The sequence below is a fragment of the Xiphophorus couchianus genome, chromosome 21 (genome assembly GCF_001444195.1).
Source record: "Xiphophorus couchianus chromosome 21, X_couchianus-1.0, whole genome shotgun sequence".
NCBI lineage: Eukaryota > Metazoa > Chordata > Actinopteri > Cyprinodontiformes > Poeciliidae > Xiphophorus > Xiphophorus couchianus.
This window is the reverse complement of record NC_040248.1, coordinates 5236473-5263017: the sequence shown is the minus strand read 5'-3', so window position 1 is coordinate 5263017 and position 26545 is coordinate 5236473. Positions and strand designations below refer to the sequence as shown.

Genomic DNA, 26545 nt, shown 5'->3' with positions numbered 1-26545 from the left:
AAAGAACATTAACTTACTGCCAAAAAACGGCTGGGTGTTTTTGAGCACCTGAGCGGTTTCTAAAAGAAGTCGAGGCTCAAACGGAAATACAAAAATGTGCAAAACGTGAATTTTCAAAAACTTCAGGTCCCCTTTAACACTAATTTGTCTCTTAATATAGTGAAAACAAACATCTGATACCTGACTTGAGAGTAATTACGACTGATCCAGCTCATGTACTCTGAGTAATTCCTGCATCCATTCCTCTAAATCGGTGTCCTTGCATACCATGTTTAAAGAAGAAAAAAAAACAACTTCAGTGACGCCATAGGAGAAAACACACTAATTGGTTTGGTAACATCAACAAAGTCCTAAAGAGAAATGTGCAAACCTCGTCTAAAAATGTCCGGAGCTGCAGGACACCAGCACCTCTCTCTGCAGCAGGATGCATTAAGAAGGACACATGCCACCCAGTATAAAGGCCTTTTCATCAATGGGAAGCACTTGTGCTGCATCAGCACCTGGACACACAGTTTTCATCCCCAGGCATTTCTGAACAGCACAACCTATAGACAAATACTTATTGTAGGAATCTGTTTTAATATAAATACAGCTTCAGAGTACAGAAAATTCCGCTTTATTTGTCTTATTTTTTTGCAGTATCAATGAGAGTTCACACCTTTAATGGAAACAAAAATGTTGAGAAAAAAGTTTCTAATAAATTATTTAACTTATTGCCTTTCTTTAATTCACAGATTAAAATATTAGATTAATAAAACATTTTCAGCCCTGCAATAACTGCAGAGAGGAGTAGAGAAAAACATAAAACTGTATTACTGAGTTACATTTTTGAATAAAGATATATAAACTTTTTATTGAGTAATAATAAAGGTCGGATTTGATATATTTGACAAGAAATCTAGTCAGTAAAAATATTGCTGTATCTTTAAAATTGTACTACGTTAAAGTGGAGGATGGCTATTCAAATGAAAATAAAAATAAAAATCAGCATGTTTTACTTATTTCCATAAAATTGACTCATTTAAACTTTTCTTCATCAAAAAAGAAGACATCTCCTATTGTAATGGGTTCATTTTGTTTATCTAGTCAAATTTTTCTTAACAAAAACTTTGATAGCAGTAATAAAATCTACTGTAAAAAAACCGTATAAACAGTATAAAAGCCTGAAATCATACAAATCTAGATCTAAAATATTCCAGATAGTAATTTATCTTGATTTGTTGGTTTTATTCCAAACATTAATGTAAAACATATCTTAACTACAATAATGTTCTCAACGATTGTCCAAAATCAGAAAAAAACACATTTACAGCAAATGTAATTTTTCAGCAAAATGCAATCTAAATCTTCTGAAGAATAAAAACCAAAGTAGTATGTCTTTAACATATCAAAACCAGCATAATATCCATTGAAAAGTGATCCAAAAGCAATTATCTGATCAAAATCAAGGTTGTCCTATCAGCGCTATTCCTGTTTGTATTAATAAACTAATGACTGAAGATCTATTGATTGTGAAATCCTGCATGCAGTAAACACCTTGATGTTTGTGCTGCTTTCAATTAGAAATGAAAGCAGATTATTTCTCCTTTCTTTATCTCGTCTCCCTGCTCTCTGTCCTTGAAACGCTGAGCAGCCGTGCAGGCGGCGGGGTGTCGCTTCATGTGCGACCTGCCTTAAAGTGTAAACAAAAACCCGGCAGATAGAAAGTGTGACTTCTGCTCACTCCTCCTGCGGGTGTAAATCACACAAAAACTTAATTACTGGATTGGGTGTCACATAATTAGACCCCTTCCCCACATTGACGCAGAACAGATGCCTCTGAGATCCTTATTTTTGTCTTTTTCTAAAATCTAATTGTTGAAATTTATTTTATGTTTCCAAAAGATATTTGAAGATGCACTTCATTAACGTGTTTATCTACACTGAGATAAACATCAGTTAATCAAGTGCAATAAAATTAGGATAAGAAAGCTGGATCTTGAGCCTTAAAGCTATTTGTGCAGTTTTGCGCTCTGGTTTCTAAACCAGACATGTTGAAATTTTAGGAGAAATCAGAAACGTATGCTAAGAACTGAGACAACACATGAAGAAACATGAAATAGATGGCCAAGGCGTAAAAACATCCAGGAGTTAATCTAAACTGGAATTCACTTGCAAAGATAGTTTTTTAAATTACTCATCAATACATATGAGTATATGAATTTAAACTATATAATTAAATGTAGTTACTATGCACAGTGTAGTGGCAAAAATAATACTTTTTTAAGTAAGTCGCGTACTGAAGTATTTCAAATGGGAACGTTTTTCAAGAACATTAGAGTTTGTAGTGCAGACATATAAATACCTAAAAAATACATAATAAATTGTTTAGTTCATAACAATTATCACAAAAATACTACAAAATAGCACAATAAAATTCTAAATTAGGGATGTCCAAAGTGTGGCGTGAGGGCCATTTACAGCCCTCTGGGTGATTTTGTTTGGCCCTTGGTCCACAGTTCAAGAATGGAGTGAATTTGTAATCAATTTGATATTTTTACAAATAAAATCTGCTCACTTTTTATTTATTTAGCTACAAGGCAAAGTCTTTTTCTGCTTTCACCGATTACACTTTACGTTGCTCAAACTTTGCTGCCAAACATAAAAAAGGGATAATAAATTACAATAAAGTTTTGGAATTTAATACATCAACTGTGTGAAACCCAGTTTATATTTCATCACAATGACTTACAGATTCCTTTTCTACAAAAAATATACTACTTCGTTTTATTAAAATATTGTCTTTTATTTTGTATATTATTGAAGCAATAAAGACAACAAAAAATACATCTTTTCAGTATTTTTTTTTAAATTAAGAAAAGTATCCCTTCATTTCTCTGAATTAAAGATTTTTGGTCCTAATGGACTCCATAGTTTGGACTCCATATTGCAGATAAAGTGAGCGTCTCACCTGTTTGTTCATGAATATGTAAATAAAAGGGTTGACCACAGTGGAAAACTTGGCCAGCAGCGACGGCGTGATGCTGGCCGCCGGCGTCAGGAGGTCTCTGGGGCCGAAGGTGGCGAGCAGAGCGGCCACGCCGTACGGCAGCCAGCAGACCAGGTAGCAGACCACCATGATGACGACCATCACCAGAACACGCTGCTCTCTGCGCCGCGTCACCACTGAGCTCACTCTGCGCACCTGCAGGACACAAGACTCTGACTCAACCCTTAAAATGCACTTTGATTAAATAAAGCTACTTGAACTATCAAAACACATCATTTTTGTCAAATTGTAGTAATCTTTCATTTTGTTTACCATTCTGCCGGTCAGTTAAAGTTACTGTGTGAACAAAGACTACCTCTAATATTAGCCTGTCAAATTTAAAGTTGATTAAAACTCGAAAAATACGAACCAATCTGCCGCCACTGAGATTATAAGATATTTGAAATAATTCAGATTGTTTCAGCTTAATCTTAAATTTTGCTCAAAAAGAGGAAGTTCAAAAAGTATAAAAATGTTGAGATAATGCAAAACAACAAATATTATGATTTTTCAACGACTTTTTACATTTCAAGAGAATAAAAAAAAAAAAATAGCAGATTTGTTTTTCTCCATATATCAGGTGCTAATAGTGTCAAAACTGCAAAAGCAAAAATCAGTTCTCAGTTCAGTTGAATCAGTTCTCTGTTTACATACAGAAAGCTAGCAGGACCCAACAACCTGACAGAAACCTCATAGATCAATTATTGTATTGATCCCCTGAGATAAGAACCAACTGGATCTATTAGGACTTTTCTTGCTCCACCAAGGAGTTTCAGAGGCTGACATTTAAATCTGCAAGATCAGACTCTCTTCTGCCAGCATGAATCTTGCTTTCAGGAACGACCTAATGTTCATAAATACGGCACTATCGCTTTAATAAAATCAAAATCGGGTTTTGGTCCAACTCAGGCTTTCTTTAGAAACTCTTTCTCTCTCATCCAATCAGCTCTGTCCAACATCTCTTCCTATTAAAGCAGAACTTTTTTTCCATCATGTCCGTCTTTGACAGGTCACCCTTTGACTGATTATTTTCTGAACTAAGTAACACTGTCGGTGTTACCCGGAGCAGCATGCAGCCTTTCAGTCAAGGTGACAGCTGCTGCGTCAGCTTAATGCCGATCGAGTTCAAAGAATATCCCCACTTCCTGCAGGACACAGAGTTGGTTTTTAATAGATGCATAACCAGAAAAACAACTGTATCTCATTCAGATGAGGGACAAAGTGAGATCAATAACAATAAGGCTTCTGGGCAAAGTCAACATCAGACAATAATGTGGTGAAGAGTCTAAAAGCAACAATCGAATTTTTGCTATATGTGTCCGGTGAGCAAGTGTCAAACTTAAAAGGATGTAAAAGCATAAAGTTTACAACAGAAAAGCTTTACTTTTGTGTGTTTTTATTAAACAAATTAACATTTTCATGATGAAATGACTTTAAAAGAATGTTGCAAAACACAAAAGATATGCATAATTCAAATATTTGTCAATACTGAATGCTTTAGAAGAGTATTTTTTTCAACAGAAGAGTCTTTCTAAAATCAAACTTTGTTTATTTTGTTCGTGGGTAACCAGGTTAAATGTGAAGTTTGTCAAAACTTGTTTAATTATTCTTTGAATTTATTTTTGCTTAGTCAAGAAGCTGTTTCAGATATTAATTGGTGTATCAAGTTCTGTTAGGCTGTTCTTGGCAGTTGGTGATTACCATAGCGACCAGTAACAGACAGCTCCACCCCCATTTTTCTGTTGCCGTCGGTAACTGTGGCATGTATTAGGATCAGCTCTGTGTTTTCTTTACAAGTATTATATTTTAGACAAATGCAGTGTTTCATGAGTAAATTTGTTTATGTTTTGAAAATATTTTTAACTTTTATTATTAATGTTGTTCATTTTAGTTACCTTTAATTGCTGCTAACTGCTTGTTGGTAGATATTGCTTTGTAGTTTAAGGGTTATTTATTGTATGTTAACAACCAGCCTGATTTTCTCTTTTGTTAGAATAAATACAGAGAATCTGAGTGTGTTTGTCAACCTACTGGACCTGAGACGAACATAGAAAAGTTACACATGAACATCTTCGTGACAGTTGAAATTATAGCAGAACCTTCTCCAACAAAACAAAAACTAGGAGTTTGCATGTTCTTCCTCGTGTGTGAAGCCTCTGGTTTTGACAAACTCAACAGATTATATCAGAGTCTGAAAAAGCCTGACAATATGAGAGTATTTGACCTGTTCAGGACAAAAAAAAGTGTGTGCTGTGTAAGCAAGAGATTATCTTCCCTGGAAGCAACTGAGCACCTCGACAGCTGCAGGATGACAGCAGAAATGTGACATTTCACACAAATATGCACCATTTACGACGGCAAAGCACATTTAAAATGCATAAATTTTCAGATTTTAATCCTGATCGTTTAACATCTTTTTTAAAGGTACAGTATCTCAGATTATTTTTAACCAATCCAGTAGTCCATCCATCCATCCATTTTCTGTTCACCCTTGTCCCTAATGGGGTCGGGAGGGTTGCTGGTGCCCATCTCCAGCTACGTTCCGGGCGGGAGGCGGGGTACGCCCTGGACAGGTCGCCAGTCTGTCGCAGGGCAACACAAAGACATACAGGACAAACAACCATTCACACACACACTCACACCTAGGGAGAATTTAGAGAAACCAATTGACCTAACAGTCATGTTTTTGGACTGTGGGAGGAAGCCGGAGTACCCGGAGAGAACCCACGCATGCACAGGGAGAACATGCAAACTCCATGCAGAAAGACCCCGGCCGGGAATCGAACCCAGGACCTTCTTGCTGCAAGGCAACAGTGCTACCAACTGCGCCACTGTGCAGCCCCAATCCAGTAGTCAGTAGGCAATATAAAGTGAATGACACGATTCTTATAAGAAGTTACAAATAGGTAACCTAAGTTGGGAAGATTGTCATTTTTATATGACAGTATACATATGTAGATTTTAGAAAAAAAGTTTGAAAAAATAAAAATAAAAAGTTTAAAAATGAATCCACCCAGCTGTTTTTTGGCAGTAAGTTAATGTTTTTTTGTGTATGGAAAATGAGTTGGTTCAAAAACCTCCCGACTACTTAGTCATATTTGAGAGGTACTCCGCCGTTACCTAGCAACCCTGGGCTGTCACCTAGCAACCCGAGGAAGTCAATCATAGTGTAAAAAACACAAGGTTTTTAGTGTAAATGTCTTAATACATTAAATAAAACTAAACTGAACCACAAGTAACTTTTCAGCAAGATTTAGGAGTTTGTATTTTGTTTTAAAAAATTCCTTAATATTAATATTAAAAAGTACTAGTTGCATTGGCAAATAATTTCACTTGTAACATAAGGAAAATGTCTTGTTATAAGTGAATTAATCTGCCAGGGGAAACAGAACTTTTCCATCAATATTAAGAAATTGTTTAAAAATTACTTGTAAGTTAGTTTTGTCTTTTTTTAAGTGTACTAAGATATTTGCACTAAAAACTAAATCACAAATCCTTAAGATTTTGTGTATTTGCAGTAATTTTAAACATTTTGACACTATTGGCACCAGATATAAGTGTTCAAGTGTTTTTGCAGTGTGGGTCAAATGAAAATACAAAATTAATCAACATTAGAAAAATGAACAAAACTACGGTAGAATGGCCAACAAAGAACAGAACCAAGAGGTTTAAATCTGATTTGAATGCTGTTAAAACCTTCAGAGATCTGTGAAGAAACAAATCTTTACAAACTTTTTTTTAGGTAAACTCAGCGATTAACTTGCTTAATTGCTGACACCATGAGTTTTTCAATTGCCATAATCTGTGTTGCTTCAAGAAAAAGTTTAATTTCCTCTTAGTTTGCCTCCTACCCTAAAACCAGAAACAACAGAGACCCAAATAGAGTAATTAAGAAAAACCCTGTTTGTCAGTTTATCATACTGTAGCTGTTTTGGTTCCTCTTTACACCTGCATGGATCCGTCAGCAGACCTGCCACCACTAACAAGAGGCACACTGAGAGACTCCTCGCTGCACCTGGCTCTGTTCTCCTCCCGTAATTAATTCAGATGGCGCGACCGACAACATGAGCGCAGCACCGATTTCTTTCTGTCCCGTCTCCTCTGCTTCTGCTCCTCGTTCCCGCCGACATCTATGACAGCTTACAGCAGATTGTGGATGCAACATTGTGTCTAACTTACATCAGCGAACTGGAAATGAAGATGATTTTACCTCTGCTGATAGAAACTGGAGTATGAATTAAAGCTGTTTAATGACAGATTCATTTGGATAACAAATCTGATAAAGTCTTGTCTTTATCCCTCTATAAAATGCTGGGATTCACTGCAAAAACACAAAATCTAACTGAGTATTTTGGTCTAGTTTCTAGTGCAAATATTGTAATACACTTAAATTAGATAAAAGTAACTTCTAAGTAACTTTTCTGCAAGATACAGGAGCTTGTTTTAAGTACATAATTCCTTAAGACTGATGAGAAATTATACTTTTACTGTCAAGATTATTTGGGACAAATGTCTTATAATAAGGGAAATAATTTGCTAGTGGAATTAGTAATTTTTCATCAATATTAAGGAATTATTGACTTAATAGTAATTTTATTGTTATTTGTAATATGGGGAAAATGTCTTGTTCCACTGGTAGATTATTTAATTTATAACCAAATTTTTTTTTTTTTTACCAATGTTAATTAATTATTCACTTAAAACAAGCTCCTATATCTTGTTTAAAAGTTGCTTGTAAGTCAGTTTTGTCTTATTTAAAGTGTAAAAAGATAATTTCACTGTAAACTAGACCAAAAATACTTAACAAGATTTGAGTTTTTGCAGCATTTAGGGTGTTTTTGCTTTTTTTTTATATTTAAGACTGATTTTAAACTCAAAGAAAAATGTATATATATATTTTTCCTAACAAATGAAAATCTGAAAAGTGTGGCATGCACCAGTTCTCACTGCAGTTGCAGCTCCTACTCGTTTAGGGTCAGTCTTTTTTCTATTGACCAATTAGAGCAAACAAGACAAACATTACAGACTTACAAATAGAGGTATTGATGATCAAAATAACCAATTTGATAAAGAAATCAAATAAAATAAAATGGACCTGCATGACTGTAGGTCTGCCATGTTGTTCCTAGTTTCTAATGTGACTCTTACAACACTTCATGCAGCCTCGGATATTTCTGCTTTCAAGGAAAAGGAATTTCTCAGTTATAACTGGAGTTTCACTTTATATTACATCCAGTTCTGAGAATCACTCATTCTTTAAAATTGCAACCTTGCAAATTCTTTTGAAGGAGAGCTTTGTGCGAGATCAAATGAAGCACGGCACATAAACTGGGAAATGGACTGGCCAAATTAGTTTCTCATCCACTGGGAATAAATGAAACAGAGGGCCTGCAAATAAAAAAGAAGCAAAAAAAAATAGAGGAACCCAACTTGAAGTTGAATGATGCACAAAAAATGTCTAAAAGATGTAATATATCATGCAAATAAAGAAGGTAAACAGATGTAGGAGATGGATGTGTTGAAATATGCCTCATTAAGTTGTCAACATGCAGACTGATCAGCATAAAGAAGAAATGCTGTAAACAAAGAGAAACACCTACTCAGCCAGAGGCAAAAGATTGTTTGTAGTTTGTCAATCAGCCAAAAAATGAACCTTCTCAACAAAAACAATCATATATGTTTTGTCTATGGGACCCATAACCCATATATGCTACGGGTCTTGCCAGTGGAAAACTTCAAATAGAACGGATTCGTCATTAGCCATAAGAAAGTATGCCAAGTGACATGAAGGGAGCATAGTAAGCATGCAAAATAATTACAACGTTTTCGCCTACATGCAAACTGGTATGTGTGTCACATATACCAACTAAAAACATACATCTATTTGAAACGTTTAGATCTATTATTTGTCGTATTATCATTTATTGTGAAAAGTTCCTTGTCACTATAAGAATTTTTATTCATCATTGTCAAGACAAATTTGTCAAAAAAAATCTGACTAAAATGTTCTTTCTCCCCTATTTTTTTCCACAAAAGCATCAGAAAATATAAGTACATTCAGAAATATGGTTAAACAAAGTTTTTATTGTCACATTTCTTTAAGTGTGTGGTGTCCTGAAAAAGCTTAATTTGAACAGGAATGTTTTTCTAGAGCAGTAAATGCCATTCGGTTACCTAAAAAATAAGTAATAAATATTTTTTAAATCACATTTTTTGTCATTATTACAATAGTACAACAAAATATTGTTATAAATCCTAATCCACGTTAACAACTAGTTGCACTTGTTTTACTTTTAGTGGCTCTGAAGAAGTTTTTGCATCAATCAACAGTGATGCTAACGAACGAACAGAAACGTTTCTCAAACGACTAATATTTGCATGAGCCGTACAAAGAGGGAAATATAAAAACTCCCAATATAAACTAAAACCAAACCAAAATAAAGTGCTGATGTTTAATTTTTAAAACAATTTTGTCTGTTTTTGTTGTAAAAGAAACAGACAGAAATACAACCGACGCGTACCCCATCATCATTTGATGGCTACAACAGTAAATAACTTCAAGTTGTGTTGTATCAGTTTTTGGTTTATGTTTCTTTTTGTTATTTACATAAAAGAAGTGATACGTTTGGGTTTTTTTATATACATTTTAATGATTTACAGAGGGGTAGTTTAGTTTAATTTGAGGGATAAATATTAGCTTTGTTTCTTTTCAGTCAAGTTGTTTTAATTATTGCAGTGGTTTAAAGTATTGATAACAAATGATTACTGAATAATTATCTAATCAGTCGATGTTGATATGACCCAAAATCTTTGAAGAAAGTTTCTTACAGCTTGCTGAGTCGATGCATCACAGAGTTAAGGCAGTTACGACCAAACCGTGTACTAATACAGCACGACTATTAAAAGTTCATTATGCCTCTTTCAACTCATGTGTGCTATTTCTGCAAATTAAATGCCATTAAAGACGCAGCTTCAGACGCGTATTAATCTCCAAGCGGCTTAATGGGCAGCGGCGTCAGATGCTGTAGAGTTCAGGACCAGACAAACATGAATGTTGGCGGCTTTAATGGCTACGATGTGAAGATGTCGAATCTGATTCTCTGGTCACGGCATTTCTTAGATTTCAAGTTTGTCTCTTTGAATATTCCTGACTCTCTTATCAGGTCTGCATTCAAACATGCTTTTGATGATTTACAGGTCATAGACAAGGTGGTGCACTGCTGGTGTGCCTTTCACTCACATCTAAATTAAAAATGTCTCATCTAAGCCAGAGCTGGTTTATTTCTAGTTGCGTTTCTTATTCTATGGAAAGACCACAACTGTTACAAAATTGTGTTTAACAATGTTTGCAGAATATAGACAAAGATTTGCGCACATTTGTAATGGAAACGCAGCTGCAGCACAGTCACCTGGCAGCATCTCACCTGTCTGATTGTGAGCAGCAGCTTCCCGTAGGAGTAGACTATGACGGCGAACGGCAAGGCAAGGCAGAAGGTGAAAAGGCTGATGATGTAGGAGATGTTGTTTGGAGTTTGGGTCTTCCAGTCAACAGAGCAGGTGGTGCCGGGCCCCTCGGGGCCGTAGCGGCTCCAGCCCAGCAGCGGAGGCACCGTCCAGGCCATGGAGTACAGCCAGGAGAAGCAGATTCCTGCCAGCGCCGGCCGGAAGTCCCTGCCCTCCGCCATGGTGGGCGTCATCATGGTGCAGTAACGCTCATACGACAGAACGGCCAGGGAGATCAGGGAGACGATGCCTGAGGGAGGCAGGAAAGAAACTCATGTTGACCCGGTTCCTACAAGCTTTCCAGAATTTACCATGATTGATTGATGGACGGACGGACAAATAAACGAAAGGATGGAAGAAAGAATATATGGAAAAATAAATAGATGAATAGATGGTAGGATCTACTTCAGGATGGATGGATGAACGAACCAACAAATCAACGGATGGACGAATTAATAAAAAACTGATTGAGTGAATTAATGGTTGGCGGATGAATGGAACATTGAACAGTGGATGAATGACTACTTGAGAATGGATGGATGGATGAATGGGCAAATAAACAGATGAACGGATGGATGAATGGATTACGCTACTATTGGATGGATGGATGGATGGATGGATGGATGGATGGATGGATGGATGGATGGATGGATGGATGGATGGATGGATGGATGAATGGATGGATGGATGGATGGATGGATGGATGGAGAAAAAGCAAAAAAAACCAATGAATGTACTGGCAAATGAATGAATGAATGAAAAAATTAATGGATGGATGATGGGGAAAAAACCAAAACAAAAAAAACAATGAAGGGATTGACGAAGGAATGAACAGATGAACGACGACTTGAGAATGGATGGATGGATGGATGGATGGATGGATGGAAGGAAGGAAGGAAGGAAGGAAGGAAGGAAGGAAGGAAGGAAGGAAGGAAGGAAGAAGGAAAGAAGGAAAGAAGGAAGGAAGGAAGGAAGGAAGGAAGGAAGGAAGGAAGGAAGGAAGGAAGGAAGGAAGGAAGGAAGGAAGGAAAGAAGGAAAGAAGGAAGGAAGGAAGGAAGGAAGGAAGGAAAGAAGGAAAGAAGGAAGGAAGGAAGGAAGGAAGGAAGGAAGGAAGGAAGGAAGGAAGGAAGGAAGGAAGGAAGGAAGGAAGAAAGGAAGGAAGGAAGGAAAGAAATATTTTCCAAATCCTTTATTCTTTTCCAGGCTGCCTGGGAATCCTGAACCAATGAAAATGCGTTGCTATGACGACGTCCAGGACCCAACACGAGACGGGTTTTCTCCCAACTGAAGCAACAGTTTCCAAAAGAGTGAATTATCAAAACCAAAACCGGAGCTGTTTTTATCTCATTCTGATCACCTTTTATTTTTACTTTCTTCCACGTTTCGTTCCCATGACAACCAATAGTAATAATAACCTGAATCATTTCCAATATCAGGTTTATGGTCATTTTCCCCCAACATATTCACCACTTTATCTTTTTCCTTCATCTCTGCTGGAATAAATTGCCTTTACTTTGTGTACATGGTAGAAAAGTTAAATTCATGGAACAATATTCAATAAATTAAACCTTAATGTTGTGTATGTATCACACAGTGTTCAACTACAAATGAATGTTTCTGTGCTGTTAAAGAAAAAAGAAATAATTGAACAGTTTCTAAAGCCTTCGGTGGATTGGGTTTTCCTCAGGCTATTTTCATTTTACATGGTTTCACAGCAACATAAATGTTTACAGATTTCAGCTCTTGTTAAACATTTACTAATTGTCTCAAACACTAAACAGCTACAGGGGTTTGTTCAATGCCTTTACTTAGACGAACAAAACGAAACCAATAGAAGAAAGAGAATATGTAAAAAATTTTAATTATAAATATCATGATCCTCACCCACTGAGCTCCATGAAAAATAAAATAATTGTTTCACAAAGGTCATAATACGTGTTTTTTGTTTCATTATAAAGATTTTTAAATGTCATTTAATATATTGTACATAGCAGTAAGAGTTCAATTAAGGTTTGTCTTTAAAAAAAAGGACTTAGTTGGCTAAAGAAAATATTATTTATCCCCTTTTAGTTTTGTTTTAATCAAACTTTTATATGTTGCACCACATAAACTACAATAGCCCATTGAGACGTGACTAATTACTTGTGTTAAAGTTTATAAAGTCACCTTTAGCAGTTGGAAATTACTGAATGTATTCAAATCAATGGAGGAGTTAATTGTTGCTGAGTAGAATAAGAGTTAATAAGAGTTAATCAGGCTGAAGTGCTGATTCAGAGGCACTTTACCTCGACTTTAATCACAGATATTCACCTCACCTTCCTGCCAAACGGAGGCTGATGATTGGCTAAAGATTTGGTGAGGCTGGAGTAAAGTACAACATATAAAGAAGAAAAATAAAAGTTTTTCATCTTTTTTTTGTTTTGCTCTCTTTCTGGTTATATATTAGGATTTTTAACCGCTTCCATCCACTAAATCTTTGCACATGATTTTATTTTGAATCATTAACTACAGCAATTTTCACTTTCATTTTTACCATTTTTGTTTTACAGTATTTGACTTCAATTTTTGTAAAACTGTTTAGAAAAGCATTTTAACTGCAGCTGCATTCTGTTTGTGATGTAATACTTTCGTTTTCACTCATGAACTGCTACTTTAGTTACTGCAACGGCAAATCCTTTTGCACCTTTACAAGTTTAATTTTATTCAAATAAGCTTCAGACGGTCTAACAGAAATAAATGTGGTAAGTATGGTGTCAGCAGCTGCGTTTCCATTACAAATGTGCGCAAAAGTTTGTAAATATTCCACTAATTTCAGGAAAACAAAAATTCACAATTGCCGTGTTTTCATTAATTAAGAAACAAAATTAAAATCCCATGTGGATAAGTTTGTTCACACAATAATACATGCCATACCATGATCCTCCAACTACTTCCTGTCATCTTCTTTGTGGTTTTTGCCACTAGTTGCATCCGGTTGTTGATCATGTGACTCGTGTGATATAAAATATTTTTAAAAAACTAGAGTTTAATTCAAAATTGGTGTGTTTCATATAATTCCGCAATTATATGATACATGGAAACATCTTTTGTAGCAGAAATGTGAAGATCAAATATTGTTGTTTTTCCTTTGGAAGCATTTTTGCTCAAACACACCTGAATCAAAGAATGGTAACTTTTGTAAAACTTGCTGACATGCTAAAGAAATCATTTGTTTCGTGTAGGAAAGTCTAACACGATCTCTGGATTTGAAGGTTACACAAAACGGAAGGAAGAATGCAATAATGGCATCAAAAAGACAAATAAACAAAAAATAATGGCAGGAATTCATCTCGCCATTAATGGGTAAACAGATGAGAGAAACATTTGTGTGAAACTTCCCCACGGTGCTGAAGTGGGTGCTCTGTGTTCTGAAGCTTTATCTCAGCAGCCGCCGGTTTTCTATTAATTTTTGTGACGATTGCACAGTTTGCACCCAGAGCCTGGTGGGAATACGGGTCCCTAATGCTGGCTCTCATTCAAACACGGCCCACTTTGATTCTCCAGCATGCATTTTAATAGGTTTTTTACCCAAGGCCTGATTCTTCGTCCTCCAACTCAGGAAAGGTGTAGAATAGATTTATGGAGGGAATGAATGACCTAATGTCCCTGGACTGAGTCAGCAAACTAACTAAGCATTTTTCATTTTGGCTGCTGCTTCTTTTATCTTCACCTCCTTTCTGGAGTTTTCTTTCTCCTCATCTGTCTACTTTCTTTGCTCTGCTGTTTTCTTCCATTGTTACGTCTTTGTTTTATTTCTTTTCCAGATCCTGATTGTATTTCTGACAAATCAGGTCGTTTGTCAGTGTTTCCCTGCTGCTGCTTCCTCAGCACAATCTTACAACCATCTCCTGTAAATAATAGGTTTAGTGATTGATTCAGTGTCATAAAAGATTGATTTTGTTTGCAAAATAAAGGTAAAATATTAAATAACTACGATTTTAACTGCTAGATTTATTTGTCTTTATACAAAGAAACAACTGAGTAAGGAAGTGAATCATAATAAATAAATTTAGCTGCTGAATAATCCTCAACTAATTTTTACATAACAGTGTAATCTCATTCATTTCTGTTAGGCTGTCTTAAAAACTATGAGAAATAACAAATATGTGAGTCCTATACGTCACATGCTATCTGTGAGCGGAAAGAAGAAAAAATGTGAATACAGTGGACTTCCGGTATTGACCCTTTGCAATGACGTCACTTAATAATTCGAGGCGCCATGATGGACATAGGAAGTGTGGGATGGGAGTATTGAACAGAGCGACTGAAATTGTTTTCCAAAGTTGTTTTTTCCAGTTTATTCGTGGCTTTTACTTGTTTGAGTCGAGCTAATTTGTCTGTGAGCGTAACACACCTGGTTGGGGCTCACAGACGGCGGTGTTTACAACAGTTGGAAACAGCTAGCTTAGAAACCGACCCGTACCTCCTCCCTCCTGACGTGTTAATTAAATTATTGACTTTCCCTGAAGTCACAACACATAATTTCTATCACTGTCATAAACAACTTTTCCCCTTCAACCGGACGAAGCCCTAAAAACGTACAGAAGGTGAGATGCTAACCAGTTTTTTCTGCAGGCTACATGACGGTGCAGCATTGTCTCCATGGTTACTAATGGTTAGACGCGTACCTTCTCCATAATGCGATATTTATCATCTTTCTAATCATGCTTACTTACTAAAATAAATTAACGTTAATCTTCTTAACTTGTAAAAGGTGCAAATCCGCGGTTACACCGAAAGCTGCCAGTCATTGTTACTGACGGCTGCTATCCATCTTTCCTCATTAAAAGACAAGTTATAAAATCAAATGACAAATTTGGTTTGCATCCTTGTCTGTTTATGCAGCCGACCGTTTTTAAAGTGAAGTCAGCTACATAGAAGTGATTTTAGGTAACAGATATACTAGCTGTAAAGGAGCTCATTGGTTGTTTTGACGTCCGTCAAGGCGGAGTGGGCGGAGTTCTGGAGAGCGTGACGTCACACGCGAATAATGGAGCCATATCTCACGGTTAGTCTATTTCTAATAATTTCACTTTCTGTAATAAAACCGTTGTTTGCTAATATGGATCCACACATTTGGTAAAATGAGAGCTTGGCTGGGAGAGGGGGGCTTTTTATGATGCAACACCAGGAAGTGAAGGAATCCATCAGGCAACTGATGCTGGATCTGTAAACTCCAATAACTGGAAACTTTTTCTTGTTAGTGTTGTTTTAACTCTTGTCATAGTTTTAATTTGTTGGCTTGACATTTAATTGGTTTAGTTGTTTCTTGTACAATAGCATTTGTGTGTAATAATGCCCCATGTATGTGCTTTATATATATTGTTAGAGATCAGTTTTTGTTTATCCTGATTTATATATATATACTGTATATATGCATTTCTGTTAATTTTGTCAAGTATGTTTTGGTTAAATAGAGGTTTTTGTTTGTATACTGTTGTCCTTGTGCCTCACTGAGGCAGACAATTGCCAATTCAAGGTTTTTTATATAGCCCACTTCAAAACAACACCAACAGTAGAAAACAATTATTTCTTAACAAAGGATTTTTCTTCACTAAATAATTGAATTGAAGTTAAAGCCGTGATTTTTCTTATATTTTCAACATTTGGTTGTGCTACAGGAATGAGACGATCATCAATTTCAAGGCTTTTTAAACATTTTTAGCAAATGCTCTTTAAACTGGGTGTGCCAAAGACTTCCTGGGCAACCAAAAGTTGAGCATGTCATTTGAGTGATTAATTTGATTTAGGTGTGTTGGAGAAGAGATTCTTCTCAAAGTTGCAGGAAGAAGCAGGTCAAATGTTTTTGGTGACTTCATTGAAGTTATTTTATCATAATGAGAATGACATAACCAGGCTGCAGTACAAGCTTGCCAGACGTCCGGCGCTGCACGCTACAGTAACTCCCATGTTGTCCGAGGTAATTGCTCTGGAGCAGACATAGTTTTATTTGTGAATTCCCAAACAGAGCGCTGCTCATCTCCACTTGCGTAGGCGGAGGGTCAAACAACGTCCCAGTTTAATCCGAAGCAGAAAAATGCACGTTTAGTCGACCTGAAAGTGATTCAATATTCATTTTTGTGCATTTATGGTGAGATAAACTTTAACTGTAATTGCTTTGCTTTTAAGAGTTGGCTTTGAATTTAAGATCTATGAGCAGAAATTAAATGTTTCTTTGACCGTTCTTCTGTTATCAGGGCTGAAACTGGGAACGCGGCTGCAGGCGAGCGAAATATCAGAGTTAATAAGTAGGAGTTGACTGCACCTAATGAACACGCTGCGGCTCAGGATGAATTCAAACGAGGCTTTTCAAACTGAAGCAGCTCCTCTGTGGGTAGCAATTAAACACAGTCAAGTTTTATCTCACTCCTCCAAAAGATGTTAATATCACATTCAGATTTAATGCTTAAATCAACATCATCTTGACTCATATCAATGTCACGCAAAGCCTTTTGACTTTTTCTCCACTTGTTGGCCAATTACAGCCATCAATCACTTAATGAATCTTTGATGTTCATCCATCTTTTTCCAGCGTTTTGGAAAAGGCGTTCCCAAAGGTCCCAGAAATCTCAGAAGAAGCTCTTCTTTAACATCTTTAATAGTCTTTGATGCACACTCAGTTCTAATGCTTGTTGCTAATAACTGTTAAAATTAATGGTGAGGGTTAAATTATGCCTTATTTTTCTGCTCATTCTGGAAACAAAACAGGTAGAAAGTTTGAATTATTTAGTAAATTTGAGGAGGTGAAGTCCAACAAAACCAACCAAAAACCTTTTTAGAGATTGAACAGATTTTTAGAGATGTTCAAATCTTGAGTTGTTGTTTTATAACTTCACCTCTTTAAAATTTTCCACAACTTCACCTCTGACCCGTCTAATGCTGAGACCTTCGCAAAAATAACTGGATTTATCCTGAGATTAAATTAATACCTTTACTAATTAAGTGACTTTTGAAGATTAAAGGAAGAAATATATACACATTTATTTTCCCCTTTCTGATTTTATTTGCCAAAAAAAGAAGAAAAATCAAAACATATGTTTCTTACCAGACTGTTAGGGCTATGGTAAGTAAATAAAATTCATAATTTTATACTGGAATTATTTCAACTCTATTCTCCTAATGTTATGACTTAATTCTCATATGACTATTTTTGTATTACTACAACTTTATTCTTTTAATATTATGACTTTATTCTTCTAACACTATACAACTTTATTCACGTATTATTTTGACTTTATTCTTGCAATATTATGGCTTTTCTTTTACAATCGAAACAGATAAAATAACATACTGAAGCTATTCGGTATGTTATGATAGCATATTCTAACATATGCTATTATGTTAGAATGTTTATAATCTGTGAGAACAAGCCAGAGTATTTTCTTCTGTTGTATTGATAGTTTAAAAATAACGGTTCTGCCTGGCATTATGTTGATAACTCATCAGGTATTTCCCCCCTCAGGCTTTAAAAACAGCAATTATCAAATCACTGCAGAGAAAGAAAACAATCTGGCCAAGCTGTAATAGCTAAATTACAACCCCCAGCCTTCCTTTCACCCACAAAATTATTGAAAAAGCTGTTTCAGCAGTTAAATAGCTTCCAAACGATGACCAACTGCTCTGACGTCTTTCAGTCACAGGACTGAGAGTCAAAGTGTTCAGTGACACTGTTGGCCAAAAGTACAGTTGGTAACTTCTCATCAAGTCAGACAGAAGTCACATGTGTGGGGTACCCCAAGGTTCAATCTTGGGCCCCCCTCTAATTAATATCTACTTAATCTCAAGGTAACAACAAGTAATCAGATTAGGTACCATAACTATGCAGATGATGCACAGCTCTACATTACGATGCCACCATGTGACTCTGAACCCATCCAATCACTGAACAGATGCTAACAGATAAATGTGTGGATGTGCCATAACATTCTCCAGCTGAACAGAAACAAAACTGAAATTATTATCTTTGGACCTAAAAAGGAACGATCTAGAGTCAGCTTCAGTTGAGATCTATAGCTGGAAACTATAGATCAGGCCTGAAATCTGGCCTGAACATTCACACACACATAAAGACAGTTACAAAGTCGGCCTTCTATCACTTATTTCAAGGATTAAAGGTCAAATGACCCAACAAAATCTATAGAAACTCATCCATGGGTTTATCTTGTACTGCATTCTGTAAAATAACAACTGATTATTTTGATAATTTCCTCTAATTTAAGACCAATAACAGGTTAATCTCACAACCTTTTATTCACATTTCAGAAGGTGAACTGGTAATTAATGCCAGAGCAATTATATAAATAAAGAGCTGTCTCTATTCAAAGGAGGATTGATTGTTAAAGCCTCTTTAAGAACAAGCAGAGCAGATCAGAAGTGAGAACCCCGTTCAGGTCGGCAGGGTCAGGCTTCCGTCACATCATCGCTCGCCTTCAGCTGACATCGCTCCAGTGGCTGGAAAATCCAGAAGCCACGTCAATAAATCCTGCGCCGTAATTACACCGACTGTCCTCAACTCTACAGGCTTACAAGTCACATCCTCAGAGGATCAACTCAGAGCTAATCTATTAAAGATGAGGTTCAGAAAGGCTTTTTCTGTGTTTTATTTTAGCGTGCATCTCCTCTATGAATGACATTACATGCCTTTACGTACCTCTGGGATTAAAGCTGAACGATTAAATTTGCTTTCTGTGGTTGAAGGAAGTTGAATTTTCAAGTTTGGTTCACTGAACTGCACTTTAAGCCTTTGTTTATTTTTATTTATGATATACTTATCGCATTACGTTGGACACGTTCTCTCTTGATAATGTAGAATAGCAAAGAGGTGTCAGTAGCTTTTCATTAACCATATTGCACAATTTGACATTTTGAAAATAAGTTCACTTAATGGAAACACTGCAATTTTAAAAAAAACAACAACTTGTTTACTTGTTTTTTGATTAAAAAGTTTTGCCGCTAAGAAGAGGTGCCCCCCCCCCCCCCCGGCTGTATCAAAATTGATTTATTTCACAAAACCGCAATGGAAACACTTTTTTCACATCACAACAGTCATGCGATCAACAACCGGATGTTGCTAACGGCATAAATGACAATTAAGACGACAGGAAATGGTAGGAGGATGATTGCGTAGCACATCTTTTAATAATTTATCACAGGAACAAACTTATTCACGTTTGATTTTAGGTGTGTTTCTTTTTTAATGGAGACACCACAATTGTGAAATTTTGTTTATTAGACATTAGCAGAATATCAACAAAGTTTTGTGGATATTTGTAATGTAAAGGCAGCTATTCAGTCAGAGGCTTCTTCAAATTCGTTGCAGTACAGACTGCGACCTTTCCTACCCACAGACATTACCATCTAGAATCACTCTTTAAAGCTGCAGTATTGAACTTCTATAAAAACATCTTTTTCCACACATTTGTTGAAAAACATCTTTTTCCATATATCTGTGTCATACTGTCTGTGACAAAAATGTAACTCCTGCCTTTTCCCAGTGCTAACTAGAAACAACCAATCAGAGCTAGGAGGCGGGACTTAGCTCTTTCAATCATACTTTCCCCTACAATACAATGTCTAGCCATGCTAAGATTAGTCACCATGGCATGACAGTTTTCCTGTAACGGTAAGTTGTTTCTCTGCCATTAGCACAATGACCAGGGAGTACATGAGGTTGATTGACAGCGCTAGAAACCCCCTCCCGGCTCTGATTGGTTGTTTTTGGTTGGAGCGCTGCATTTCCTCAACAATAGCAGCTCAGGAAGGAGGTGGAGGAGATCAAGCTTTTCACTGATTATCTGTCTCAAGCTGCGTTTCTATTAGAAATGTGCTCAAAACTTTGTCAATATTCTAATGTAAGAAAAAAACAACAACCCAATTTCACAATTGTAGTGTTTCCATTAAATCAAATTTTTTATTAAAATGCCACATGAATAAACTTGTCCACGTGATAAGTCATTTAAAAACATTTACTGTACATGAGATATTCATATTTCAGTCATGATGCCATCCAGGCTTTGGAGCGACAAACCTTTTATATTGAGAGCAGCTACTGAAATTGTAGCCGGCCATTTTACATCAGAGCTAGGGATTCAACATGTTGGAATGACACACAGGTTTTATGAACTGTGTGAGGCTGTGAGAGATCTGCGGAGCCAGATTGTCTGAGAAAAATAAACAAAACAAAAACAAACCATCATCCTCCTCCTACTTCCTATTGTCTTCTTCATCGTTTTCTCCAGTAGTAACGTCCAGCTGTTAGTCGCGTGACTTGTGTGATGCGGAAATAAAGCAGATTACCATTGTCAATATTCTTCTAATGTTGAGAAAACCAAACTAAAATCACACATGACTAAATTTGCCCACAAAAAAAAAACATGCTGTGTTTTCGCCAGTTTTAACGTGGGACTGTTGATCACGTGACTCCAGTGAAAAAACATGTTTTCCCATATGGCTAAAAAAAACACCTGATCCTAGAGAAAAAACTGTTTTCCCCCAAGAAAACCTGAGTTTTATTTTAAATTGGCATGTTTATATTAAATTTATTTTTGTAATTTCAATCGGAACAATTCTGTGGTTAATAAAAACACAGATTATACTGTCCCGACATGGTGAAATCTTTTACAAACATGGGAAAAATATATTTTTTTAAATAAAAGTTTAGTTTTAACTAAATGCGTTAATTTCTTCTTCCTTTTATCAATAAAATATTTCTGAATTAGAATAAAGAGGTGAATATGTAAGACGCTCCTTTCGGAAGACCTGGTTCTGAATAAGCAGCTACAATAATCTGGAACATTTATTCACACAGAAATCCTAATAAAGAAGTATTCTTACCCAGACACGCGTTGATGAAGCCGTACCAAACGCATCCAGCGCGTCCGATCAGCCACCGCCCCTGGGTGCTGGCCGCGAAGCTGAACGGGGTCCCCAGCACGCTGACCAGCAGGTCGCTCACCGAGATGCTCACCAGCAGCAGGTTCATGGGCGTGCGCAAAGCCCGGTACCGGCAGAACAGCGCCAGCACCAGGAAGTTACTGAGGAAGCCCAGCGTGCCGATGCAGCCCAGGCACACCGCCACCACCAGGTGCCCAGTCGGACTCAGGGAGGGCGCCGGCACTGAGCCCGGAACCGCTCCGCTCGCCTCCGTCGTCGCTTCCCCGGGACACCGCGCACAGCTCAGGCTCGCGTTGGAAGCGATCATACCGGGAAGTTTGGACCAGAGGGGAAGTTTGCACCCATCCGGGTCTCGGTCAGCGCATCCGGAGAGGAGATGGCGCACCGCGGTAGTTTGCGCGCATCGTACATACAGGTGTTCCTGCTCAGCGGAGCAAAGTGTCCAATGAGGGAAGACTCAGAGAGGACATGGGGGTGATGCAGAGAGCCGCCACCCAACCCGCTTCACATTCAGCTGTGCGCTTCTGCTTTTATCGCCAACTGCGCCTTTTAACGCGCCGGGGGACGAAAACTCAACAGGAGGCGGCGTCGCAGCGCAGTCTGCGCCAGAGTGTTTGGAGGCAGATTCAGCGGCTCGGTGTGACTGGGAGCCTGACGAGGATGAAGACAATGAGAGGATGAAGAGCAGAAAGACAAGAGGCTCTGCTGGATTTCATTACAGTACATTCATGCGATCATCATATTCTAAAAACAAACAAACAAAACAATAGATGGTAGTAGTCATAAATGATCTAGAAAAGTATTCTGCGCTCCAAAAGTTCAAAATTTGTGAGAACAAAAATTACAGAAAAACATTTCTGAGCTTGAAAAGTCAAAAATTTGCAAGAAAAATAAGAAATTTTGAGATTTAAGACATTTTCTACAAAAAACAAAAGATTCCTTAGCTCCAAAAGTTGAAAACTTGTGAGCAAAAAAAATGACATTTTGAAATTGATTTGAAAGTTTCCAGAAAAAAACTTTTTCTGAGCTCCAAGAGTCAAATGTTTGCAAGAAAAAACTCAGGAATTTCAGCGCTCCAAATGTCAAGAATTGGCACAAAAAATACACAAACATTTTGAGATTTCAATCTCAAAATTTTCTAGAACAAGAAAATCTCTGAGCTTGAAAAGTCAAAAATTTGCGAGTAGAAACTGAGAAATTTTGAGATTTTAGAAATTTTATAAAAAGAACAAAATAAAAACAATAAAATGTCTGACTTCCAAAATTTGAAAATTTACGAGAATTTTATTTTATTTTTTTTTTATTTTGAGATTAATCTCAGAAATTAAAAAGTAAAAAAATTCTGAGCTCCAAGGGTCTGAAAAAAACATCTTCAGAAATAGTGGAAACTCAGTAGGACAGTAAAAAAAAAAAATCGAGTTTCGAAACTCAGAAATTACTACGTTTTATCTAGAAAATTCCAAGTCAGATTAATCAGTTTGTTTCAACCCTTCTTGGTATCAACACTATCAATCAATCAATCAATCAAATTTTATTTGTGTAGCACATTTCAGCAGCAAGGCATTTCAAAGTGCTTTACATCATTACAAACACAGAAACACAATGCAACATAGAATCAATAATCAAAACAAAGCATTAAGTCAAGTTCCATCCATAAATTTGTAATTGATTACATTTCAAATACAATTCTAAACAGGTGGGTTTTTAGTTGAGATTTAAAAGAAGTCAGTGTTTCAGCTGTTTTACAGTTTTCTGGAAGTTTGTTCCAAATTTTTGGTGCATAGATGCTGAAAGCTGTTTGGTTCTGGTTCTGGGGATGCAGAGCAGAACCAGAACCGGAAGACCTGAGAGGTTCTGGAAGGTTCATACAACAACAGCAGATCTTTAATGTATTGTGGTTTTGAGCCGTTCAGTGATTTATAAACTAACAACAGTATTTTAAAGTCTATTCTTTGAGCTACAGGGAGCCAGTGGAGGGACTTTAAAACTGGTGTTATGTGCTCTATCTTCCTGGTTTTAGTGAGAACGCCAGCAGCAGCATTCTGGATCAGCTGCAGCTGTTTGATTGATTTGTTGGACAGACCTGTGAAGACGCTGTTGCAATGATCAATACGACTGAAGATGAAGGCATGGATGAGTTTCTCTAGATCTGGCTGAGACATTAGTCCTTTAATCCTGGAAATGTTCTTCAGGTGATAGAAGGCCGACTTTGTGACTGTCTTTATGTGGCTCTGGAGGTTCAGGTCAGAGTCCATCACTACTCCCAGGTTTCGGGCTGATCGCTGGTTTTCAGTTGTAATAACTGAAGCTGTGCGTTGACTCTAGATTGCTCCTATCCATACTTTGGGTCAATATTCCCATTCGATACAATAACTTTTGTGAATGGTTAAAGTTCAACACTTCTATTTTTACTACACTGCCATCTTTTATCACCAGCTTAAGTTCAACTTCTGTCAAACTGAGTTACAGACTATAACTAAAAGCACTATTTCTGTAGACATGAACAAAAAATAAAATGTATTTTTTTCAGAAATAGTTCATTTTAACCTTGAAAACCCAGAGGGAATCATAAATGAAATAAATTTATCTAAGAACAAAATCGTATTCAAAATATGTGTCGCATTTCTAAATCTACCTAAAAGACGTTTGCTGTTGGGATTATGGTAATTTTCTTATTTTCATTCACATTCAACTGTGCAATCAGAGATCTTTTTGCAGGTGTGAATGAATGAAAATAGGATTGTTAGCACATCAAAAACTCCTTCTCTTCTCACAGAGAGCATTTATTATGATAAGAAATGAATAAATGAATATTAAATTTGTTATTTTGGATATTTAGACACAAACCTGTAGGGTGGAGTTGTTATTCAGTAACTGTCACTGTCCAAAACGAATAAAAATGTTTATTTTCCAGTAGCAGAAAGAAACCTTCAAAGAATCTCCACATTCTGGGAATTGGGGGCTTTCAGGAATTCCTTGAAGTTGAAACATTTTTCAGAGTGTTGCAAATATGTGCAACCGGATTGTGAGCGTGTGTTCGAGTGATGAGCAAATTTGTCAGCATGAGGTTTATTGAGATTCAGAGAAAAACATCAAAGCTTCAACTTTCCCGGCAGAATCAAAGATCTCAGAGTGTCAAATGAAATGGCTTCATTCCCCCGCCTAACAACGGGCAAAAATAAACCAGGGTGACTCAAAGATAATGTTATTTCCTCTTTTCCACACTCACTTAAAGATCCACATGTGGTTTAGGAGAATATTAGGTGAAATAATATTTCCTGCCCAACAGTAAGTATAGTTTGTGGCTCCTTTGAAGGCCGATGACGTCAGAGAGAAAGGGTTAGGGTTAGGGTTAAGGTTTCCGAATGAAAAGTGTTTCGCTTTTCAGGCTGCAGAATCCCAAGATTCACTTTGGCCAAATGGGAGATTTTTACTCTTGAAACAATAACCAACAAAGTGGGAAAGAAAGTGGAGTTTTAAATGTAATATATGCTAAAATCTGGTGGTAAAATTAGAAGCATAAAGTGGTTGTGTTTTGGGGCTTTTGTCATAAACGTGTTTTTTTGTTTTTGTTTTTTTATTTAGCATGTGGGACACTTGATATATTTATACATACAGCTCTGGAAAAAATTAAGAGACCATTTAAAATGATCAGTTTCTCTGATTTTACTTTTATAGGTATATGTTTGAATAAAATGAACATTGTTCTTTTATAATATTATGAACTACTGACAACATGTCTCATGTTTCATAGATTAGCTTTGACTTGCTCTCAGAATGTGTTTAAATTTGTCATTTTAGAACGTCTTGTCACTTTAAGTCTAAATAAGTTGCTGCAGGCAACATTCCCCCCAATCCAACGTTTAAACCCGCATGTGAAAATGGCTGTAAACATATGTTCAATTATACAACCGTACATCTTTGAAAAGCAAAACAAAGCACTTGTCTATCTCAGCAGCCATTGTACAGTGGTAAAACCAACCTACCTATATAGGTTATATACCAACCTACCTAGCAACACAACCTAGCTTGTGTTGCTAGGTAACGGGCTGGGTTTTGCTGGGGTTGCTAGGTGACGGAGCAGAGCCTGCTGATTATATTCCGGACGTTTTTAAAACGACTCCTTTTCCAGACATCACAAACGACAAACTTCTTGCCAAAAACTATCTGTGTGGTTTTTTTTAACACTTAGACTGATTTTAGAAGCAGCAGAAACCCAAATGGGAGTACAAAAATGTGCAAAGTATGAATTTTGCATAACAGTTCCCCTTTAAGACCTGATGAAGATGTAAGTGGATTTGTTGACCAACTCACTTAACACCAGTTCAGTGTTTGAAAAAAGCAGCAGCTATTCAGCAGGGATTAGAAATGAGAACAGTTTAGATTAATAAATAATGTCTGAACAAAAATCCCCCTAAAAATGCTGCTCATTAGTTGCAGCATTTTTTGCAGCAGGTTGACGACGTTGTCTGTAAACAGGACAGAAACATAAACAGAAATGTCAAGTTATTGCTGAAATATTAATAAAACTTCAATCGAGGGAATTAATTTCATAAATAATCAATAAACATATGAATAAATGATGAAAATCTGGTTTAAAACATTTGATATGTAACCGATATACTGATATTCTCTGCTCACAGACGGGATTATTATGGATTTATTTTGGAAATATGATCACTAGAAAGCAGCTTTAAGTGCATCTCACAAGGCTCCTCCTCACTTTCCTTCAGGGAGTTTTTGGAAAAAGATAAAAACATAAATCTTCATCTTGGTGCACCCCTACTTCTTACAAATATTAAGATTTCGCATTTTTGATCGTTTTGTCATGAGTTAAGCAAAGTGCTGCACCAGTAAAAGGTAGAGATGATTTCATTTGGATCAGTTTTTAAATGATAAATCCTGTTTTAAAAAACATTTGTGGAAAAATCTCTGCAGCAAAGGATTCCCATCCTCCATATGCCAGGAGGGAAATAAATAAATCTCTTTCTTTAGGAGAAATGTGAAGTTTCTTCAACTTTGTGGAAGAAATAAAGTCTATGTCTAATATGGAGTTTGTACATTTTAGTGTAAGTTACAGC

The 26545-nt window shown here is 36.6% G+C and overlaps 1 protein-coding gene across 1 annotated transcript in view; it reads right to left on the bottom strand.

The window, feature by feature from the left end:
• The window catches only part of tmtopsb (teleost multiple tissue opsin b), a 32380-nt gene extending 10036 nt beyond the window's left edge, over nucleotides 1–22344 (bottom strand). The window contains exons 1-3 of the mRNA XM_028004531.1: nucleotides 21405–22344; nucleotides 10453–10781; nucleotides 2951–3184 (exon numbers count right to left, since the gene is read on the bottom strand). Of these exons, the coding sequence (XP_027860332.1) occupies nucleotides 2951–3184; nucleotides 10453–10781; nucleotides 21405–21771 (930 nt within the window). The 5' untranslated portion in view covers nucleotides 21772–22344. The remainder of the gene's footprint in view (nucleotides 1–2950; nucleotides 3185–10452; nucleotides 10782–21404) is intronic.
• Between the last annotated feature and the right edge of the window lie 4201 nt (nucleotides 22345–26545).